Below are 20519 nucleotides of genomic sequence, written 5' to 3'. Positions count from 1 at the left end.
GGAGAAACAACAAAATCACTAAATGATGTTGAGTGTGGAAAAAGAAAATGGAGTATATTATGAAAATATATATCTTGTTTATAACAAGTGATCTCAGGTCTTTAGACTTTTTGAATTCATAGAAAAACATATATATTTTTCAGCCTAGCCACATTACAGCATAATGAAAGACCTTAGTGATCCATGATTGATTGCGTAAGTTATGACATTGATTCCATGACTTGAAAAGTTTACTCCCTCTGTCTCACAATATTAGTACTACCTCCGTCCCTAATTATAGGACCCTTTTGAAAAAATAACGGGAATTAAGATAGTGGATATTTGTATTAAATATGTTTGTAATTACTATTGGTTTTACAATTTTATCCTTTAAGAGAGAGGGTTGGTTTATGTTTTCAACATATTATTTATTGCTTATTGAAGAAAAAGATGTATAATAAATAGGGGCATGTATGTAAAGAAATAATTAATGTAGTTGGAAATAGCAAAGGGGTCTTATAAAAAGGGACAAAAAAAATTCTCAAAAGGGTCTTATAATTAGGGACGGAGGTAGTAGTTGTTTAAGGTTTGTGCACAACTATTAAGAAAATGATTAATTGTATTGATTTCAATGATAAAATTAGTTGCATTTACTAAAACATCCTTATTAATTGTAGTTAGTGGAGTAATTAAGTTGAATGAAATTCAATAAATAAAGGTATAATAGTGGAAAAAAAATATTAAATGCTGCATTGGTATCGTAAAATGACAATTATTTTAAGAAAGAGAAAAAATACTATAGAGACAATAATTGTGAGACGGAGGGAGTATTTGTTATGAATACAATGCAATGATTGAGATAAAACATACCATGTTTGAGTAAAACACATGTGAGGATTGTGAGTTTGAATAACTAATTGTTGATTGGAATCTTGTGATATCATAATTTGGTTTAGCAATTATTTGATATGCATTTTTGGATTCATTGATACCACGATACTTACCTTTGAAATTTTCATTTAATGAATCATGAAATAGTTGAAATATGGAGTTCTTGATTGCTTACAAACCTTGAATGTCCAATATACACAAATTATCTTGGACTTTGTTTTCATGTTTTTTTTTTTTTGTCTTTTGTTTGAGGACAAATAAAATTTTAAAATGAGGAAAGTTATAATAAGTGTCAAACTTACTTTATTTGTCTTCGTGAGCTTAGTTCAATTGGTATGGACAATGCATAATCATAATATATGCAAGGTCCGGGGTTCAAACCCCAGCCACCACAATAAAAAAAAATCTTACTTCATTTTTAATATAATTGTAAGTCACTCATTAACTTGCATTGAATTGAAAACATAGAAAAATTCCCTAATTTCCCTAATTAATGTAAATATTAAATATTTATGTTGTATTTAGAATTTAGGTACTTAGATATTCCATCTTCTCCCATGCATGTACCTCAAGCTAGCAATCATCGTGTCCACGTTGAATTCTTCCCATCACGAGAATGCCTCTGCGCTGAAGGATGTAGCTCGATCGATAAGATGCCCATAAATGTCTCAAAGGTCTTGCATAACGGCTTCCGGTATGCCTTTGTAGTGAGTATTCCATCAATGTAGGAGAGATTGGTGTAGAACACCTTCATGACCTTGGAATATGTATGGGTATCTTCATCGACCCGGACTCAATGAGGTTCAAGTTGTCAAATTTGGTGCTTGTTAGGTAGGTATGTGAAGGCTTTTGTTTGCCTCACCTTAGGTTCCGGTTCTTCCATCTTGATCTTCATGTCGTATTATGGTTCTATTTGCGGGTTAGCACTCCTTGTGTAACACCCTAAAATCTCATATACAATATTTAATAATAAATCAAGAGATAATCACATGTTTCAAAGTGTTACTTCATCATTAATCCAAAATAGTCATAAATAAGTTGCATCGGAATCACAACATAAAACAACATAAAGTTATCATCTCAACATCTCAAATATTCAGCTTCTGATTTTTATAAATTGGCGATTTTAACTATTGACTTTCAAAATAGCACTTTTGACCTTTAAGTTTTAGTCCATTTTAAAAAAGTGACGCTCCCGTTGATTTTGGCCAGGTCAATGCCGATGTTAGGGGCCAAAAACGTTAGTTTATGTAAGTTAAAGGGTCATAATAAACACTTTGTGTAAGTTGAGAGGTCAAAAGTGCAATTCAGCCAAATATTTAAATACACATGTGACATTTGACTTATTAAATTTGGTGTTCATGTATGAGTTGATCATGTCAAAATCAAGGGGGACGTCACCTTTGCAAAAAGGGGTAAAGTTTGAGGGCTAAAAATGCTATTTTGAAAGTTGGGGTTCAAAAATCGTTGGTTTATGAATGTTGCTGGCCAAAAGTACAATTTAATCTTCATTTTTAATGCATTATTATTATTATTATTATTATTATTATTATTATTATTATTATTTATTTATTTATTTATTTATTTATTTATTTATGTTGCTATTGGCATACAAAGCAACATATACTCCAACGAGTTGCACTTGGGTGACATTAGTGACATTGTCTCTATCTCTCTCTCATAACCAATTATTCTCTCTCATCAAAAATAACTTATTTTAATCATTCATAAAACATTCTCTCTCATCAAAATACACTAATGTCATCAATGTCACCTAAGTTTTTTCCGTGTCATACTCAAACTCACAAGGAGAAACAGAAAGTAATGATCGGGTTCGAACCTGAAATTTTACATAAAACATCATAATCTCATTATTTATCTTCTTTTTTGTCAAGTAGTCTAGTGACAAGCGAAATTCATTTGGCGAATAAGTTGAGACTCTAGGTTTCAAACTCCACTCCATGCATATCATAATATATCTACTAACTGAGTTAAATTCATTTAGAGACATTAGAGCATCCACATCTATGATAATCATATGACTGGTATAAATAGACCACACTTAATATATTATATTACTTCACACTTCTCATTTCAATACTGCATACTTTATTATTCATCACACGAAAATAATTTTTATCAATTTTTTTTCTATACAGATTTGCATATATTAAATGCTGAGAAGTTGGAAATTATAGATTCAAACTTGCATCCCAACATGTCAAATATCGCTACAACTTTTTACTATTTGTGTTGTAATCTTGTATCATTTGAGTTCCAGTCTTCTTACCTCTTTTACTGAATTAAGGGAACATTTAACTTTTTCTTTTAGTGAGGAACTTTTGTTGTTCATATTTTTTTTAGGGGGACTATGTTGATTATAAATTTGTATTTTAAATAAATGAAGGACAAAATTGTCCTTTTTAAACTTATGCTATTGATAAATTTTAGTTATATTTTTATTTTTAAAAAGTAAACGTTCAAAGTTTTTTTTGTTAATGATATTTTAAAACAATAAAAATATCTGTTCATTCTTGGTAATCAATTAACCAAGTCCATTATCTATGTGTAGATTGGGTAAAATTCTTCAAATGATTTAACCAAGCTTGTTGATGAGGGTCGTCAACCAAACCAATATTAATAACTAGTACTGGTACTATATATGAAAGTCAAATGTAAGATTTATGAACTACTTGGGATATTTATATGTTTTCGGAATGTTAACGAGTGTTTCTGGATATTCTTTAATGACCTTTAATAATAAGTTTTTATGAAGACTTATGTATTCAATCTATTAGAATTTGTAATATTTTAGTTTATGAAGAAATAATTTCTAAATTTTGAATTTTTATAAAGTACTATGACACTTATTAGTAGACCCTTTAATTTTGATGCCTTTTTATTTGAGAATGGTGTTGATAAGTTTTCTTTTATAGATAAGTGTTTTTGTTATATCAGTGGTCAATACATGTTAGAATATATAAGAGTTTTATATAATTGTGAGTAACCATATTAATCTCTATTTTGTCTTTTAAAAATAATATACCCTATAGTTAAATAGCATCCTGAACTTGAGAATTGAACTTATAAACTTCTCCTTAACAATACATTTCTTTAGCATTTAACAAATGATTAGAGTTTATAAGAGATGTCAACTTAGCTAATTGCGATGCTTTTTTTTTCTTCTTCTCTTTAATGTTATTAGACCATCTATAATGGAGGATTCTTTTTCTATTTAGCACCATGTTAAATAAACACCCACATTATGACATCAATCAATTGTGTCATGAGTGCTTTTATAGGTACCCTCTCTCACCTATTATATTTGGATCAACATTCACAATTAATTGTAATTTTTTATTCAATTGTTATATTATTTTAATATTATAAAAATAAATTAAATAATACTTACAAGTGTTATGTTTAATTGATCAATGTTGACTTTTCAATGAAAGACTATTTTTACACAACAAATAATTTATTCGTCTGAAAATTTTAAAAAGAAATCAAATATATTTCTTTTTTTTATTAATAGATAAATTATTGTTAAAATTTGATGATAATAGTTATCATCGATAACTATTTAATAAATTATTTTTGGATGCTGGGTTAGAGAGATTAGGATCTTATCATATATTAATTATAAAATGAGTGATGTATAAAGTTGGGATCCGTTTAAGCACCCAAATGGGGTGCTGCATTGTGGATGGTATTATACTCTTAGTTTAGAAAAATATTTTTTTTTCAAATTTAAATGTAAACCATAATTAATGAAAAATAATAATATTTATTTTACATAAACATTTCACAATTAACTAGCCCCGACATGAGATAATATAAATCTCTTCCACTTTTTCTAGCGGTTTCAAGAACAAATCCTAGAAATGCATCAATATTAAAACTTTTAAGAGAAAACAACTTTTGCAAGAGAACTTTATTCTCCATTTAATCCTATATACCAAAAAACTATTTCTCAACCAATTTTGTTATGTACAGTAGTCAATCCTACTCAGTGAGATAATTTATTTTTACTTCTTTTTTTCGAACGAGTTTGATTACTTCTTATCCTAGCCTAACTCTATGTTGAAGTTTCTTTTTTTTTTTTTTAACCTTTTAGTTTTTAAGAGAAGGCTGCTAGTAATCAGAAGTTTAATCAGAACATAAATAAAGTCTGACTAAGAATTATTCCATCCAAAAATAAAACTCAGGTTCTGCCGAACAATTCATCATATTTTATTAAGTTTATTAACCACTCGGGATTTAAGGTCTAATTTTGAATATTCCACATGAAAGCCACGTGTGATTTTCAAATACTATTGACCTTTCATTACATTTCTGTTCCAGAAGCACACAATATTACAACTTATCCATCATCCATATATAACAGATAAAGTGATAAAACATTCATTCCACTCCAAGTAAGAAATTCAGCCACTGCAGTAATGGCTTTAGCCATTTCCTCCACTTCATTATCAAGTTTTCCAAACAGGTCCAACTCTTTTTAACTTATTATTATTATGCTCATTGATTAATTCTTAAACTACATAGTTTTTTGCATTTTGATGCAGAGAAATAAGTCAAAAGGTTTTACACCAAGGAACAACATCAACAACCTCATGGTTAAGCAGCAGCAGAAGAAGAACACTTACAATTAGAAATGCAAAAAAAGGAGTGTCAGATGTTTGTGAACCACTTCCTCCTGATAGGCCATTGTGGTTCCCTGGTAGTTCACCTCCTGAATGGCTTGATGGCAGGTAAATATTTGTTAATTTTGTTAATGGAAAATTTGGATCAGTTAGATATAATTTTTGTTTTTTTAAAAAAAATTGTGTTTACTTTCATTTTATTTGGTAAACCAAAAGTATCCTCCGCACGCACTGCTAGAAATCAAACCCTGAACCAAATGCTAAAGAGTAAATATCTACCAACTTGTGTCCCACTATGATGTTGTTTTTACTTTCATTCTAAAAAATATACTTTTTTATTTCCATTTTATTTTATATTTTAGAAAGAAAAAAAATGCCAAAGCCTTATCATCATTTTATATTTTGATCTTCTTCCCAATTGCAGCCTTCCTGGTGATTTTGGTTTTGACCCTCTTGGATTAGGTATGTCTTACTTTCCATAAGAATAACAAAATGTTACGATGTACGATGTGTTGGTCTATGTAGCCCGACACTTCATATTGAAGACGTGTCCGGTGTCTGTCTGATACATATCGATGTCTGATACGACACTGTCACATTTGATTACATCTAATTACTTTTATTTTCTCAAATTATTACCAGTGACTACGTGTCGGTATCACGGTCGTGCCGTGCATATTGATTCACCACCAAGTAACTAATTAACCTATAAATTAATCCTTTCAGGGTCAGATCCAGAGTTGCTAAAATGGTTAGCACAAGCAGAACTAATGCATGCAAGATGGGCAATGTTAGGAGTATCAGGAATTTTAATTCCAGAAATACTTGAAAAAATTGGTTATGTCAAAAACTTCTCATGGTACAATGCAGGTTCAGTAGAATATTTTGCAGACCCAACAACACTTTTCATTGTTCAACTAGCCTTAATGGGTTGGGTTGAAGGTCGAAGATGGGCCGATATCGTTAACCCGGGTAGTGTTGATATTGAGCCCAAGTTACCAAATAGGCCAAACCCAAAACCAGATGTTGGTTACCCTGGTGGGCTATGGTTTGATCCTATGCAGTGGGGAAGAGGTTCACCTGAGCCTGTTATGGTTTTGAGGACTAAGGAGATTAAGAATGGGAGACTTGCTATGCTTGCTTTTCTAGGGTTTTGTTTTCAAGCTGTTTATGTTGGGGGTAGTCCTATTGATAATTTGATGGCTCATCTTGCTGATCCTGGTCATGTCAACATTTTCTCGGTAATTATTAATCTTTTGTTACTTCATTCTGCTATGTTTCACCGAGTTTCATTTGTAGATTTCCAATCAATTAGCTGTTTTTGGTGCTGTTCATATAACAATTGAGTTGTTAGAGTCTTAAGTGTGAGCGATTAGCTTCGCGACTATGAATGTGGTAAATAAACATATATAAAATTTAATCTATATACATCATTAGTGTAAAATAGCCTTACACATGCATTTACCGATGTTTTTAACTCATTATATGACGTGGTAACACATCATTGAATGCATGTGTAATTTTTTACACCAACTAAACTCCAATATACAACAGAGGTGATCCATGTAGTCATGTGTCATGCCTTACTGTTGAGAGCGGAGTTCAGTCAAATGTATATATCTGTCTTTCTAGTATTTTTTTAACAAGTTATTTGAGCAAAATAATCAAGGTTTTAAAGTGTGTGAAAAATAGATGTAAATGTTGATATTGTTGTGACTGCACCAAATCCATTTCCAATAGAAGGAAGCTACATGAATTTTTAAGCGTTAGGTTAGGGTGAGTGTTACATGTACAAGTCTAACTATTTATATATTGATTACTAAAAAATAAAACTATCTGCGCACCAACTAGGACCTAGTCTCCCACAACGCGACAAATCAATGTTTCGATCTCGGCTGAGAGGTGTTAGAGGTAATGAGAATGATTGTGACAGAAGTTTTTGCTTGTGCAGGCTTTCACTTCAGGATAGTGCTATAGTTTGGAGAAGCATATCAGAATGATCCTCCTGCATAATGCTGTGGTAGAAACATCCGTTATATACATGTAATGCGCTTCATAATCCGAGTTTTACAATTGACACAAGATTTTATTCTTTTAAACTAAATGAAAATAGTACTGTTTTCTGATTTCCCTGTAATTTGTAATTAGGAAAGTTTAAAGCTTCTTGTATTATATGAACCTGGATCATTTCCTTTGCATCAGTTAAATCCTATGAAGCACAGATACGAACACGGACACCGGATACGACACGGACACTAACACACTGACACTTCTAATAATTTGAAAAAAATCACATAATTCAATGTAATTATATGTGTCGGTGTCGTGTTGGTATCGGAGACGACACATGTCCGACACTGGGACACGTCTAATGCGAGGAGTGTCCGAACTTCAATAAACCACAACTGGCTTTTGTTTTTCTCTTCTTATAGAATGTTGATGATTATCCAAGTGTTATTTGTGTTTAATATGCAGTGCTGCATAAAATGGTAACTCTTTAATCTTGCTTAATGATTGTAATATTTTTTTAGTCTAATTTTCCAGAATATTTTAGTAGAGTGAATTGCAATTTGCAAGCCTCCTGTTCTGAATTTTCCTCAACAAATCTCTCCATCTAAATTGTAATTTGTTAATCCTCAACAGAGATTAGTGTAACTTAATTATCATGTTAATGGATTTGTTAATGATAAATTTTGTTACTTCTCATCTCTTGTTTCAGCTGGCCTTAACTTATTTGCACCAGATACTTCAAATTTTTTTGGGGGTTATGTATGAGAATGAATTGCAGGGTCTGATCAGTAACAAATAGTAGGACAGTTATTTCAATGTTTTCCTCCATAATTTCCATTTACATCATCCTAAATTTATCCAAATAAAAATTCTAACTATGAACCTAAAATTGTAGTTTAAGTCCTTCAAATTTGACATCACAATTTTTTCTAACTTGAGACAAAAGCTTGAAGAATTTCTACTTTCTAATTGGCCCCATGCATGAAAAATGAATTGGGATTTTGATCTGTTTTGAATTCACACAATTCATTTTAAAAGTCAAAATACGCTTGTGACTAAACCACTTTAGTTATTAACCTTTTAAGTGTTTATTAGGGCGGGTTCTACAATAGACCACTAATACTTAAAACTTATATGACACCTCTGAAAAATAGAAATTCTTGGTCTTCCTCGTCCTCACAATTGAGACGATGATTTATTTCAGAGAGTCTTCCTCATCTTTACAATTGAAATGTTGACCTTGTTAGGACGGTGGTTTGGTTGGTGTCGGTCCAACAACATCAAAGACAAACATTCATTTTTCTTAGTTTTTGTCCAACCAGCATCGATCCAATAACTACCTCACTCCTCAACAATGAAGAAGACCAGACTCATAAACTTCTACTTTTAGAGTGGAACATATGTCGCCACTGTAGTTTCAACCTATTTTAAATATCAATCCACTGTGGATTCACCATGAATCACTTATCAAAGTCGTCTATCAAAATACTAAAACCTCACTCATTAAAACATGTTTATCATGCTCCTTTGAGTGTAAATGAACATATAGTGTGAAGGTCTTATTTCTCTTGATTTGTGGATCCTTTGAATATCAAAATCAGGTTTGTTACCTTATCACCTATCATTGATGATACCAAAAATAGAAAACCCCCATAAATACATGTGACTTGGTCAACACAACAAATCCCTTAAACCTATATCAACTCCAAAATTATCTAACCAACTTCAACTATTTCCATGCAAAACCCTATTCTTAGAATCCAACACCAATTTGTGGCAAAACAACATCATCACCAATCCTCTCTCTCCACATTACCAACATCCCAAAAAACACAAAAACAAACACAAAACACACCATCATGTCACACCACTCGTTCTCTTACACCTCCAAAAAACCTAAACAAAACAACAGAAAAAAAAACAACATTATTCTCTCCGACCAACGGTCTCCAAACATCCTCGGCAGCTGGCAAAACAACCAATGGCCGCTGCTGCCAACAGCATCCTCCTCCTCCTCCTCTCTCTCTCCTTTCTCTCTCTCTCCACCGCACAACCACCACCTTCAGAAACACAAGCCCTCCTTAAACTAAAACAATCCTTAACAAACTCAGACAAAATCTTGTCCACATGGATACCAAACGTCTCTCCATGTTCCGGTACGTGGGTCGGCGTTGTTTGCTTCGACAATGTGATCACAGGCCTTCATTTATCAGACCTTCAACTCTCCGGTACAATAGACGTCGATGCCATCGTGGAGATTCGAGGCCTGAGGACGCTTAGCTTTGTCAACAACTCCTTCACCGGTCCTATTCCGCAGTTCAATAAACTCGGCGCCATAAAATCTCTTCTCCTGCAACAAAACCAATTCTCTGGTCCTATTCCTGGAGATTTCTTCGCCCAGTTAACCTCCTTGAAGAAAGTATGGCTGTCAGGTAATAAATTCTCCGGAAATATTCCGCCTTCGTTAACCGAACTTGATCTTCTCAAAGAGCTTCACCTCGAAGGGAATGAATTCTCCGGTCAGCTTCCGAGTCTTAAACAAGATATCAAATCATTTGACGTGTCGAATAACAAACTAGAAGGTCCGATTCCCGAAAGTCTCGTGAGATTCGGGCCGGTTTCTTTTGCTGGAAATGAAGGACTGTGTGGAAAACCGTTGGAAAAACAATGTGACAGTTCATCTGCTGCTGAATATACGCTACCGGATTCTAAAACAGAAAGTTCCAGTTCGAGTTGGGTGCCTCAAGTGATAGGACTTGTGATTTTGGCAGTTATAGCAGCGGTTATAGGTCTGTTTGTGAAGTCGAGGCAGCGGAGAAGAGAAGACGATTTTAGCGTGGTGAGCCGAGACAGCAGTGTCGACGAAGTGATGCAGGTAATAGACACAAAATCTTTATAGAAGGGAAAAACCTTTGAACATTCATCAATAACTTCCGCGTCAAGTTAGCAAAAATATCGAAAAGAATTTGCATTCTTTCGCTTTATTTAATGATATGTTTTCACACGAGTCATAATAATAATTTAAATAAGTTAAATCATTGTTACAGGTGCGCGTGCCGATAAGTAGAGCTTCATCTGCATCAGAAAGAGTTGGGAGAAGGAATGTGGGAGAATCTTCGAAAAGAGGAGGAGCGGGGGGTGGGAGTAGAAATGGGATTGGTGATATTGTGATGGTGAATGATGAGAAGGGTTCATTTGGTTTACAAGATTTGATGAAAGCAGCTGCTGAGGTATTGGGGAACGGTGGATTGGGATCGGCTTATAAGGCCGCGATGGCGAGTGGGTTGAGTGTAGTGGTGAAGAGAATGAGGGAGATGAATAAAATTGGGAAAGATGTGTTTGATGCTGAGATGAGACAGTTTGGGAGGATTAGACATGCTAATATTTTGACTCCTTTGGCTTATCATTATCGTCGAGAGGAGAAGCTTTTTGTTACTGAGTATAAGCCTAAAGGAAGCTTGTTATATGTCTTGCACGGTATGCATATTCTTTACATCACGTTATGCATTGTTCATATTCCGCACTAAACAAATGTAAAAATGCTGTAAAATATGTTAAAAAGATACATCCCTAGAAAGTATTTGCAATCCGCAATTGTAATTGCAGCTGCAAAATAAATGATTTTGAGGTCTTTCGTGACCACAATCTGTCTGCAACATAAAAGTTTGCAGTGTAACCGCAACTGTGACCATAATTTAAAACCATACTTGGTGGTTGTTTTAGTACATTTTTAGCGAGGAATCAGATTAACTTGACCTAAGTTTTATAACTCGGTATCAGGTCCAAGAACCGACTAATCCAAGGGATCTAATCCCACCGTCCACTTGCGAGGGGCCCATTTAAAGCTAGTTCTAGCTCTGTATGGACTTAGCCCACTTGCCTTTATACATAAGCACTTAACTTATTAAGATGTTTATCCAACCAGCATTTCCATATGTTGATAACACAATGAATGTGTAATTATGTTTTCTCAGGTGACAGAGGAATGTCCCATGCTGAGTTAACATGGCCAAACCGCTTAAAGATTGCTAAAGGAATTGCAAGAGGGTTAAGCTTCCTTTACACTGAATTTTCAACCTATGACTTACCTCATGGAAATCTGAAATCAAGCAATGTTATACTAACTAATGATTATGAGCCTCTTTTAAGTGACTATGCTTTTCAACCACTAATCAACCCGAGCATTGCAGTGCAATCAATGTTTGCATACAAAACACCAGATTACGTTCAAAATCAAAAGCTTTCGCAGAAAGCCGATGTTTATTGTCTCGGAATCATCATTCTTGAACTCATTACAGGAAAATTCCCTTCTCAGTATCATAGTAACGGAAAAGGTGGAACCGATGTTGTTCAATGGGTCCTCACAGCAATTTCTGAGAGAAGAGAAGCTGAATTGATTGATCCTGAGTTAAAAAATAATGCATCAAATTCAACCAGTAATATGCTGCAACTTCTCCTTATTGGTGCTGCTTGTACCGAAAGCAATCCGGAACAAAGACTACACATGAAGGAAGCTATTAGAAGGATAGAGGAAGTACAACTCTAAAGATCATGTTAATAAAGATAGCTTAGTTCAAAGTTTCTTTTGTAGGTGATGGTTGGTGGAAAATTGGAAATATTACCTAGCTGCACTGACACTTTAGAATGAAGGTGTGTTTGGTATTCGAAACGACACAAACACATGTAGTTACGTTCAGTTTCTTCCAATTTTCAAATGTGTCAACGTGTCACTGTCGTGTGTTCAGTGTATGTGCTTCATAGTCAGAGAAGAAGGGTGAAAGAAAAAAGGTTGAAGAATTGGAATTGGATAGCTTCATAAAGAATTGTGGTTTATGAGAAGGGTCTCAATAGAAGTGTTTCATATTATTATGTATAAATCATGAAACTGAAATCATATTTCAAGAGGAGCTGAAATATGAATCAATCTCATATATTGTCCTTTTGAAATTCAAGTCCATGCTTAGAGCTTCATTATGCTGATATTATTGGCCCTTGCAAGTTGCAAAGTATGTACAAAAGAAGAAAAACCATTTTAGGACAGCATTCTTAAAGTTTGTAAAAACCATTTTAGGATTTTTTTTTTTTTTTTTTTTTTTTTTTTTTTGTAGTTTTTGTCTTGTTATGTGTATCAAATATAGGAGATTGATTCTGTTTGTAATATAATGTACTCTTAATCTCACTCCCCCATTCAATTGTACTTTCTTGTGTTTATATTAGGCAATACAACACTAGCTACTATATGAACAATTGATCTTCAAGGCTCTTTTATTTACTTTATGTAATTTATTTTGGCATTGTTAAATATCAATTGGGGGTGAGTTGTATCATCATTCACCATCAGAGGCTGTATTCTGATTCCATTTTTCTCTTCCAAGAATTTAAGACATTATAAACACAATAAGATGATTTAATCACACATTAATATTGAAACCATTAAGAAATTTTCCACTTTCACTGCGTCTGATTATCTAATACCAAATAGAATTTAAGAGCTCAGTAACATCATGCCTCCAAATTCAATAACAACAATTTGAGGGCATGAATCATAGTGACTATATTGGTTGCTGTCTAGGAAGCCAAAACATCAATTTCCATATTGACCTATGGTACAAAAAATACCAATTACTAGCTGTGTAGTATTCTGTCTCGAGTCTTACTAGTTTCTAAAGAAAAGAAAAATGCACATCGACCATATTACTTATTCTTCCCACCCATTGTTATCCAACTTGAGTCCGGCAGCTGCATTAAAATTAGCAGATAGGACCACCAGCTTGATTATTAAGATGGTGTGAAGTTTTAGTCAAAATCGAGGAATTCCATCCTTTTCCTCATAGTTCCCTTCAGATCACTAGCATCGCGTTCTGCTTTTTGAGCCTGAAATGCGAAGAAAATGAATCAACCTTAATGAATAAAATTGTCACCAAATTAGAGTAGTTTTATGATATAAATTACAGTAAGAAATTTAGAATTTGATTTATCACAAATCAATTTTCCATCAATAAGAAACAAAAGCAGAATCTGATTCTTGTTTCCCATAAAAATAAATTGTTGAGGAACTGTCGATCATGTAGGGAAAGCCGACATTTCTAGGAATATGAAAAAGTAAACAGAACATCAAGTAGCATCCAGCCATTTTTCTTCCGAAAAAACGAATAATTTATTGAGTGAATAATTGAAAACAAGGTTACCAATAATTTGTCATGACTGAATTAGGACCAGAACTATGAACCGTTTTGGTCACAATCATGGAGAGACCCTAGAATTCAAAATACATCTTAGACTGACTTTTTCCCCCAATTCAGTTTAGAATTCTTAGACTGTGGGTTTAGAGTCTAACTCTATGCCAGAAAATTGGCTTTTAAAATGAGTGAGGACCACTCATGCCTTGTAAGTAATACGAAGGCTCTATCTATAGACAATGTGGGACAAAACCTACCCCCTAAACCCAGCACACTAAAGGTGTCATATTGATGCAATGAAGGCAGAGAAATGTCCAAATTATAGACTGCAAAGGGTGGCCACAATTATGGGGGACTATCCAACAAAGTTCATCCTATTGAGAACAAAAAACCAGGCCACAAACCAAAATTGAAAACTGATGAACAAACTCACAAATCACAAGATAAATTCACAACTCAGCACACAAAAAGAGCATAAAAGTTCAAAATCAACGGACAAATTAGAAAACCACAATGTTCAAAATTACTAGAGAGGGAAGGATAGTGTGATTGGCTCCCCCTTGTTGGAGCTGGAGTTAGCTCCGTAGAGCTAAGTTTTAGCTCATTTGAGCTGGGTTTATAGCAAGTTAGCAATGCTGGATTTGTTCGTAGTTTTTGGTTCCTGGTTTCGTTTATGCTAAGAGCTTTGGAACTGAGATTCAAGGCAATACCGTTCACCTCCTTTGCAAATGGATTCAAATTAGAATCTTAGACGCATATGCATATGCAGAGTCGGGTGTTGCAACTGTGAGGTTAATGTGTAGTCCACTATAAGACAATCATTTAATTGTCGCATTTTGGGTTTTTGACACAACATTCAAACCTTGTCATTTTAGGCATGTACAGGAAAAATAATTAGTGTTTTGAAGGATCTGTCAATCATCCTCAAACTAGTGATATGTGAATCAATACAAGTATATGTAAATCTACCCAAGTTCACATAGAAATTAGTTTGTAAGCAAGTCAACTTGCTTTTGATACTTGGTCATAAACTCACGACTCTATATGAGTTAGTATGATTCTGAGATACCTAGAGAGTTTGACAACCATGACTTTTGTAAATCCAATTTGTTGCGGCAAACCCTATGGATAACCATGAATTTAGCTTTGTTCCAATGGTACGGACGTAGTTAACAAGTTCACCATAATCTCTTGTATGTAGTATCGTATACATTGGATGATGACTACAGGGATTAGTTTTGCAGTTTGCAGGGTTTCATAGCGAACCTAGTCGTTACAAATATGGGCAGGGGTGGTGTTTGGGAAGAGAGGTCATAGTTCAAATATGTTTCTGATAAAAACCGGTACCAAAATACAAATTAATATTAATATTACAATAGATTCCTAAGAAATTCGAGTCTTGCATCTCTTCCTTCCCAAATGTTCGAGAGTTGGGTCTCTCCCACCCAATCCTTTACTAACTAACAGAATCCCCCCTTTCCCTTGTCCCATAACTTCCCTATTTAAAACACAAATACATAACTGCCACACATAACCATAACTGTCCTAATTATAAAAACATGTAACTGACCTCCTAATTAAAATATAATATAGCATAACTGCCTTATTTCAATACTCAGAACCGTCCAACAGTTTCTTTTTTTTTTCTTTCAGGGAAGGTCATAGTTCAAATATGTTGTAAACTACAAAAATAAAAATATTATGGAACCCTATTTTATCATAATTTTGGGTTGGACATTTTCACTTGTTCTCTACCCTTTTGCTGTTGCATGTTTTTTTCCTATAAAGATAAAACAATAGGGGTAATCGTTCATCACTTGCACATGCTAAGGCACATCATTACATATGATGAGAGATTGTGGTATAAACAGTGCATTCAAAGTCCATAAGGGTTACGTCGATTAATAAGAGCCATCTGGAGGGAAGACTTTGCGAAGGGCACTGATGGATTGTGATTACATTTGTTTTGACCAGCCTAAGTATAAGAGTCCATGTGGAAATTAATAGAACTCAAAACTTCAAGGTAATGGAACTGTATATTATTTATTTATGAAAGAGTTGAGTTCAGACTTCAGAGCCTATACATACAGAAAATGGTAAACCAGAGTCAGATATTTTCTCCTGACAGAATTATCTACAAAATGCAAGAACAACCCCAACACCTATTATCAGTCCCCTAAATAACAGAATCACATGGAATCTGTTGAAAGCTCACTAACTAACTCACAGATTTCTCTTCTGCCCCACCCTTCATTTCCTCGAGTAAACCTTGCTGATGATGGGCCCCTTTCGTATTGTCGCTATAATGGGCCCATCCTAAGTAAACAGCCTCAGGTGTCCTATCAGAAATGATTGTCAAATGTCCAGTCTATTGTCAAGGGCAAATGCTTATATGTATACTTCTGCTATGAAAAATAAGACCGATAAATATTTAGAGGATAACTTAAACAGAACTTTCAAGGGTGAAGCTGATCCCCCAACATTTCAAATTCTTAGAAGCTTAATTTCCTACTGAGAATCCTTTAGAGAACAATTGAAACGGTAGACACACTTCACCAAGAGTAGGGGAAATCTATCTAGTACTATCAGAAAGAAACTAGAATTTAAAAAGCATAATTCACTTGGAAATTTGTCACTTGAAGAACGAACGAAACAGAACAATAAGTAGTTCAAAATGAGCCAAAGTGGCAGTAATTACATGATTGAGAAAGCTTCTAACATGTCATCGGTAAGCAATATTATAAAGCATTGGTTAGAAAGCCAGACAAAGCTGACCAATTCAACCTAAAACAAATGAATCAGTAAGGTATATGGTCTATTCTACCCGAAAAACCAGTTGATAGATAGTTCATGAGAGAACTGGTCCAAAATTGAATATTTGTTTCTATTTTCGTATAAAAAAAAATTAAATCTTGCTAAGAATAATTTTTTTTTCCAAATATATGTTCAATATCAAGCTTCAAAGGCTCACATATGTCCTATGGTCTGATATCATTTAGCTTCTATTAATAATAGGTTATTTTAAAAGAAACATCATATGCTCGTTTTGCTCTTATTCAAAATTCTATCTAACTCATTTTTTGGTTACAATATCTCTCAATGACTGAAAGAATTGTAGAAAACCAATCCTAAGAATAGGATTGAGACGAAGAGATAACCGTTTAAAAAGTCAATTGTATTGATAATAATGAATTTCTGATTATAGATACAGTTAGAGAGAAACTATTTATAGGCTAATCTAAGGACTGACTATGACTAACTGACAGCTGTCAATAAGCCTGTTAAAACTGGTGTAACTAATTGGAGTAGCTATACTCTAAATATGCGATCCAGATTCCCTGCATTTAAGAAACATGCATTAATTGATCTTGGCCATTGTTGGCTCACTTTAAACCTTCAACAAATCATCTTTAAATAATCTACAACGTTTGGTCGATTTGAGATCAAACGACCAAGACCAATAAATGCGTCACATGGTTGAATCCAAATCCCTAAAAAACTGACTAATCCAGTTACTAAAACATTGCTACAAGACACAGCAAGAGACCCCTTATATTCCAAACAGTCATTTGAATATCCAATTATTTTTTCAAGAACTATTTGATGAACTCACCTTTCTTATGTCAGCCTCTGACACACATGTCATATGTGGTGGAAGCTCCTCCTTTTCCAAGTCCTAAATCAATGATAAAGAATACAAAATTATTAACTCTTTTGAGAAGCATGTAATCATAGTCAAATGATTTAAAAAACAATCAAGAACATGTCATACCAGCTCTCCAATTAAGACAACATTTTCCCCACGAATTACATAAAGGCCTAAAGGGACATCACAATAAAGATCACCGACAATCACTCGTTCACACGCACCTTCTAGAACAACATTAGCTGTAAATGGTGACCACATCAAATTGTCAGTTAATATTAAACAGAAATAACAATGAAGAGAATAATAGAACCTTCACAAAGAAGAATGCAAGTAGAATTGGTAGTTACCAAATTGATCAAACGAGCGTAATAAACCCAAAAGTTTTCGCCCATCTCGCAACAGGACAAGAAGTTTTTCTGCAAAAAACATAAAATTTATTATTATAAAAACTTTACACCATATCACCATATCTCATTATTCATTCCAAGATTTCAAACTGTAGCAACATTTTGGAACATTAAATTGCATAAAAAGCATGCAAAGTATAGCAACATTAAAAAAGAAGACAGTGATTGACTTCAAACATTTTCATATGATAGGAACAAGGAAAAAGTTAAATAGTTTAATTCAAGATGCAGTGATCTAAAGCACTATTAGTTAAGTTCAGTGCTTCATTCAATCACAGCCATGCATATTAACCTTTGCATAATTGATAGTATCCACCCTATACATGAAGTCTCCACCAAAGAAAAAAACACAAAACACTCAGCATTTTCAGCAAGAAATTGTAAAAATAACTTCTATTTTATAAACCGGTATACGCTCACTGATAAGCGATTATAGAAGAATTAACTTTACATGAGAACTCTACAGCAAAGAGCTGTTATCCCTATCCCTAACTGGCTTACCTCATCATCCTATCTTCATATGCATGTATGCCTACCACTAGTTCTCATGAATAGCAAAATTTTCTCTGTAGTGAAAACATTAGTTTATAAAATTCATTTTTTGCATCCATCCAGTACCAAGTAATATACAAATCCCACAGAAAAAAAAACATAAAAATTGAAAACAGGTTACTCTCTTCAGAAAAGACATACATGTGAACAAAAAAACTCTGTAGCACTGACATTTCTAATCAAAGACGTATCCCGTGTCCGACATGTGCCAATGTCAGTGACATCACACCGACACATGTGATTGCATTTAATTATGTCATTTTCTCAAATTATTATCGATGTCGGGCGTGTCGGTGCTTCATAAAAAAAACATGAGAGAGAGAGAGAGAGAGAGAGAGAGAGAGAGAGAGATTACTGTCAAGATATGTAGCAAGAGAAGTAGAGAGTAAAAGCTCATCAGGTGCAGCCCAAGACATTGAGCCAATTCTTCTACAAAACCTGAAAAAGCAACAAACTTTAATCCAAACCCTTCTCCAAATTCAATTTCAGTCCAACCCCACAATCTCAAACACAAAAACTTCACACATTATCAATTTTTTTTCAATAAAACCCAAAATTTCTTCAAGAAAAAATAAACCCACAATTCAAAAATCAAAACTTTAACCCAAAACAAAGACAACCCACAATTTTATTTCAATGGAAAAGGAGAAAGAACAAAAGGGTTAATTCACAAGCGTTTAACATGTTAAAGGGGTGAAATTGAACCTTTTCGATCGGTGAATTTGGTGAAAGAAAGATTGTGTACTTTCTCTCTCTGTTTGAAGAGTGAGAGTGTGAAATCAAAGCTTGTTGCTGTTGTTGCACTCTTCTCACTTACTCTTAGTTTGACCTTTCAGAACTATAAGATTCACCAGTTTGGTTTGGATTGGAAACTTTGCACATATTTGATTATTTTTATTTTTGTGTTATAGCCATTTTTGGTAAGAAATGGGTAAATCAAAAACATATATATTTTTTTTTAATAAATAACCCAAAAATATATCTACAAATTATAAATTTTGGTCTATATATGTAAATAAAATCATTAAATGATATCAAATCGAATTGGTAAATCTTTTGAGACAAGTTTTGCCACGGTTGCAATCTTATCCGGCTCGAAGAATTAGTCCAGACGAGTTTAGCCACTGTTGCAATCTTATCCGGCTTGAAGAATTAGTCCACTTTGCATTGCGTGTAGAACATTATCGGTGTACACGAAAACAATTAATTGGGTAAAAAATAAAAAGTGGTTGATTTGAATGGAAAAAGACCAAGGCACTTTAGGGGGCAATTTTTCGTGGTTTAAAGTGTCTCTTTCCCCTTTCTCTTTTGTGAGTCGTCATCAAAACAATGTCTCTTTCCCCTTTCTCTCTTGTAAGCCGTCACAAAAACCCTAGTTTCTGATCATTCATCCACCAAAGAGGGGCGATTTAGGGTTAATTTCACCCATAACTTATTTTTTCTCTTTCTCTTTTATTGAAATAAGTTCGTCGTCTTAGTGCAACGTTGGTTTGTTCGTCGTCTTTGTGCGACGTTGTTTGTATTTCTTATTTCGTTCAGGTATTTGTTCGGTTCAGATTGTCAGATCAGCTTCGATCTGTTGCAGATCAAATCAATGACTTTGGCGTCGTCCACGTTGCAAATCCGAAGACATGGGTATTCCGGAGACTTGAATATAGTCATATGTGTAGACTTTTGTATTTTACCGTTTTATGCTATTAACATGGATGTTGTGAGTTTGTTCGCAAATTCTTCCTTTTTGTACACTAAACCAATTTGAATGAATGAATAATATTTACTTTTGTCAAAAAAAAAGTTTATTCGAAAAGTTTTTTTAAGGAAAATAGTTTATAGCATTTTATTACTTAAAATGTGTTTAATACAATATAACTACCAAGACTTGGGAACTAGCTAAGGATGTGGTCGCCTTATCTAATCTATGGGCTGCCTCATTTGCTTATCTCTTCACAAACTCAACACTAGAGTTTACATAATATTGATTGAAGATAGTTTTACAATTATGAATTATCATTCCATACTTTGTAGCATCATGATGAGCATATGAGAAACTATCTATACTTAATTTGGCATCAAGCTCAAAATCAATAAGTCTCAAATGCAACTGATGAACTCATTCTAAAGTTAATAACAATCCAAGAGCTTCGCCAATATGCACCTCGCAAAATGGTGTAAGCCATTCAGTTTTTGCTAAAACAAAAGTTCCTGA

General features: G+C 33.8%; 3 protein-coding genes across 3 annotated transcripts; 2 read left to right on the top strand and 1 right to left on the bottom strand.

Annotated features, from left to right (window-relative positions):
* The first annotated feature begins 5276 nt into the window (after window positions 1–5276).
* Window positions 5277–7723, top strand: LHCA6 (PSI type II chlorophyll a/b-binding protein (Lhca2*1)). Its single transcript, XM_085744303.1, has 5 exons — window positions 5277–5359; window positions 5439–5624; window positions 5941–5978; window positions 6243–6757; window positions 7468–7723. Exons 1-5 carry the CDS (start codon window positions 5313–5315, stop codon window positions 7483–7485), a joined length of 804 nt encoding a protein of 267 aa, XP_085600429.1. The 5' UTR covers window positions 5277–5312; the 3' UTR covers window positions 7486–7723.
* Window positions 7724–9379: 1656 nt separating this feature from the next.
* On the top strand, window positions 9380–12227 carry LOC146946107 (pollen receptor-like kinase 3). Its single transcript, XM_085744302.1, has 3 exons — window positions 9380–10401; window positions 10574–11003; window positions 11501–12227. Exons 1-3 carry the CDS (start codon window positions 9508–9510, stop codon window positions 12070–12072), a joined length of 1896 nt encoding a protein of 631 aa, XP_085600428.1. The 5' UTR covers window positions 9380–9507; the 3' UTR covers window positions 12073–12227.
* Window positions 12228–12929: 702 nt separating this feature from the next.
* LOC146946106 (sm-like protein LSM1B) lies at window positions 12930–19180 on the bottom strand. Its single transcript, XM_085744304.1, has 6 exons — window positions 19019–19180; window positions 18669–18751; window positions 17702–17770; window positions 17478–17593; window positions 17319–17381; window positions 12930–13400 (listed from the first exon to the last, which is right to left on the bottom strand). Exons 2-6 carry the CDS (start codon window positions 18727–18729, stop codon window positions 13323–13325), a joined length of 387 nt encoding a protein of 128 aa, XP_085600430.1. The 5' UTR covers window positions 18730–18751; window positions 19019–19180; the 3' UTR covers window positions 12930–13322.
* Window positions 19181–20519: the final 1339 nt, after the last annotated feature.

Source organism: Medicago sativa, chromosome 2, assembly GCF_051527215.1.
Source record: "Medicago sativa cultivar Bolivia chromosome 2, Bolivia_mono, whole genome shotgun sequence".
Classification (NCBI taxonomy): Eukaryota; Viridiplantae; Streptophyta; class Magnoliopsida; order Fabales; family Fabaceae; genus Medicago; species Medicago sativa.
This window is presented reverse-complemented; position numbering and strand designations above follow the sequence as displayed.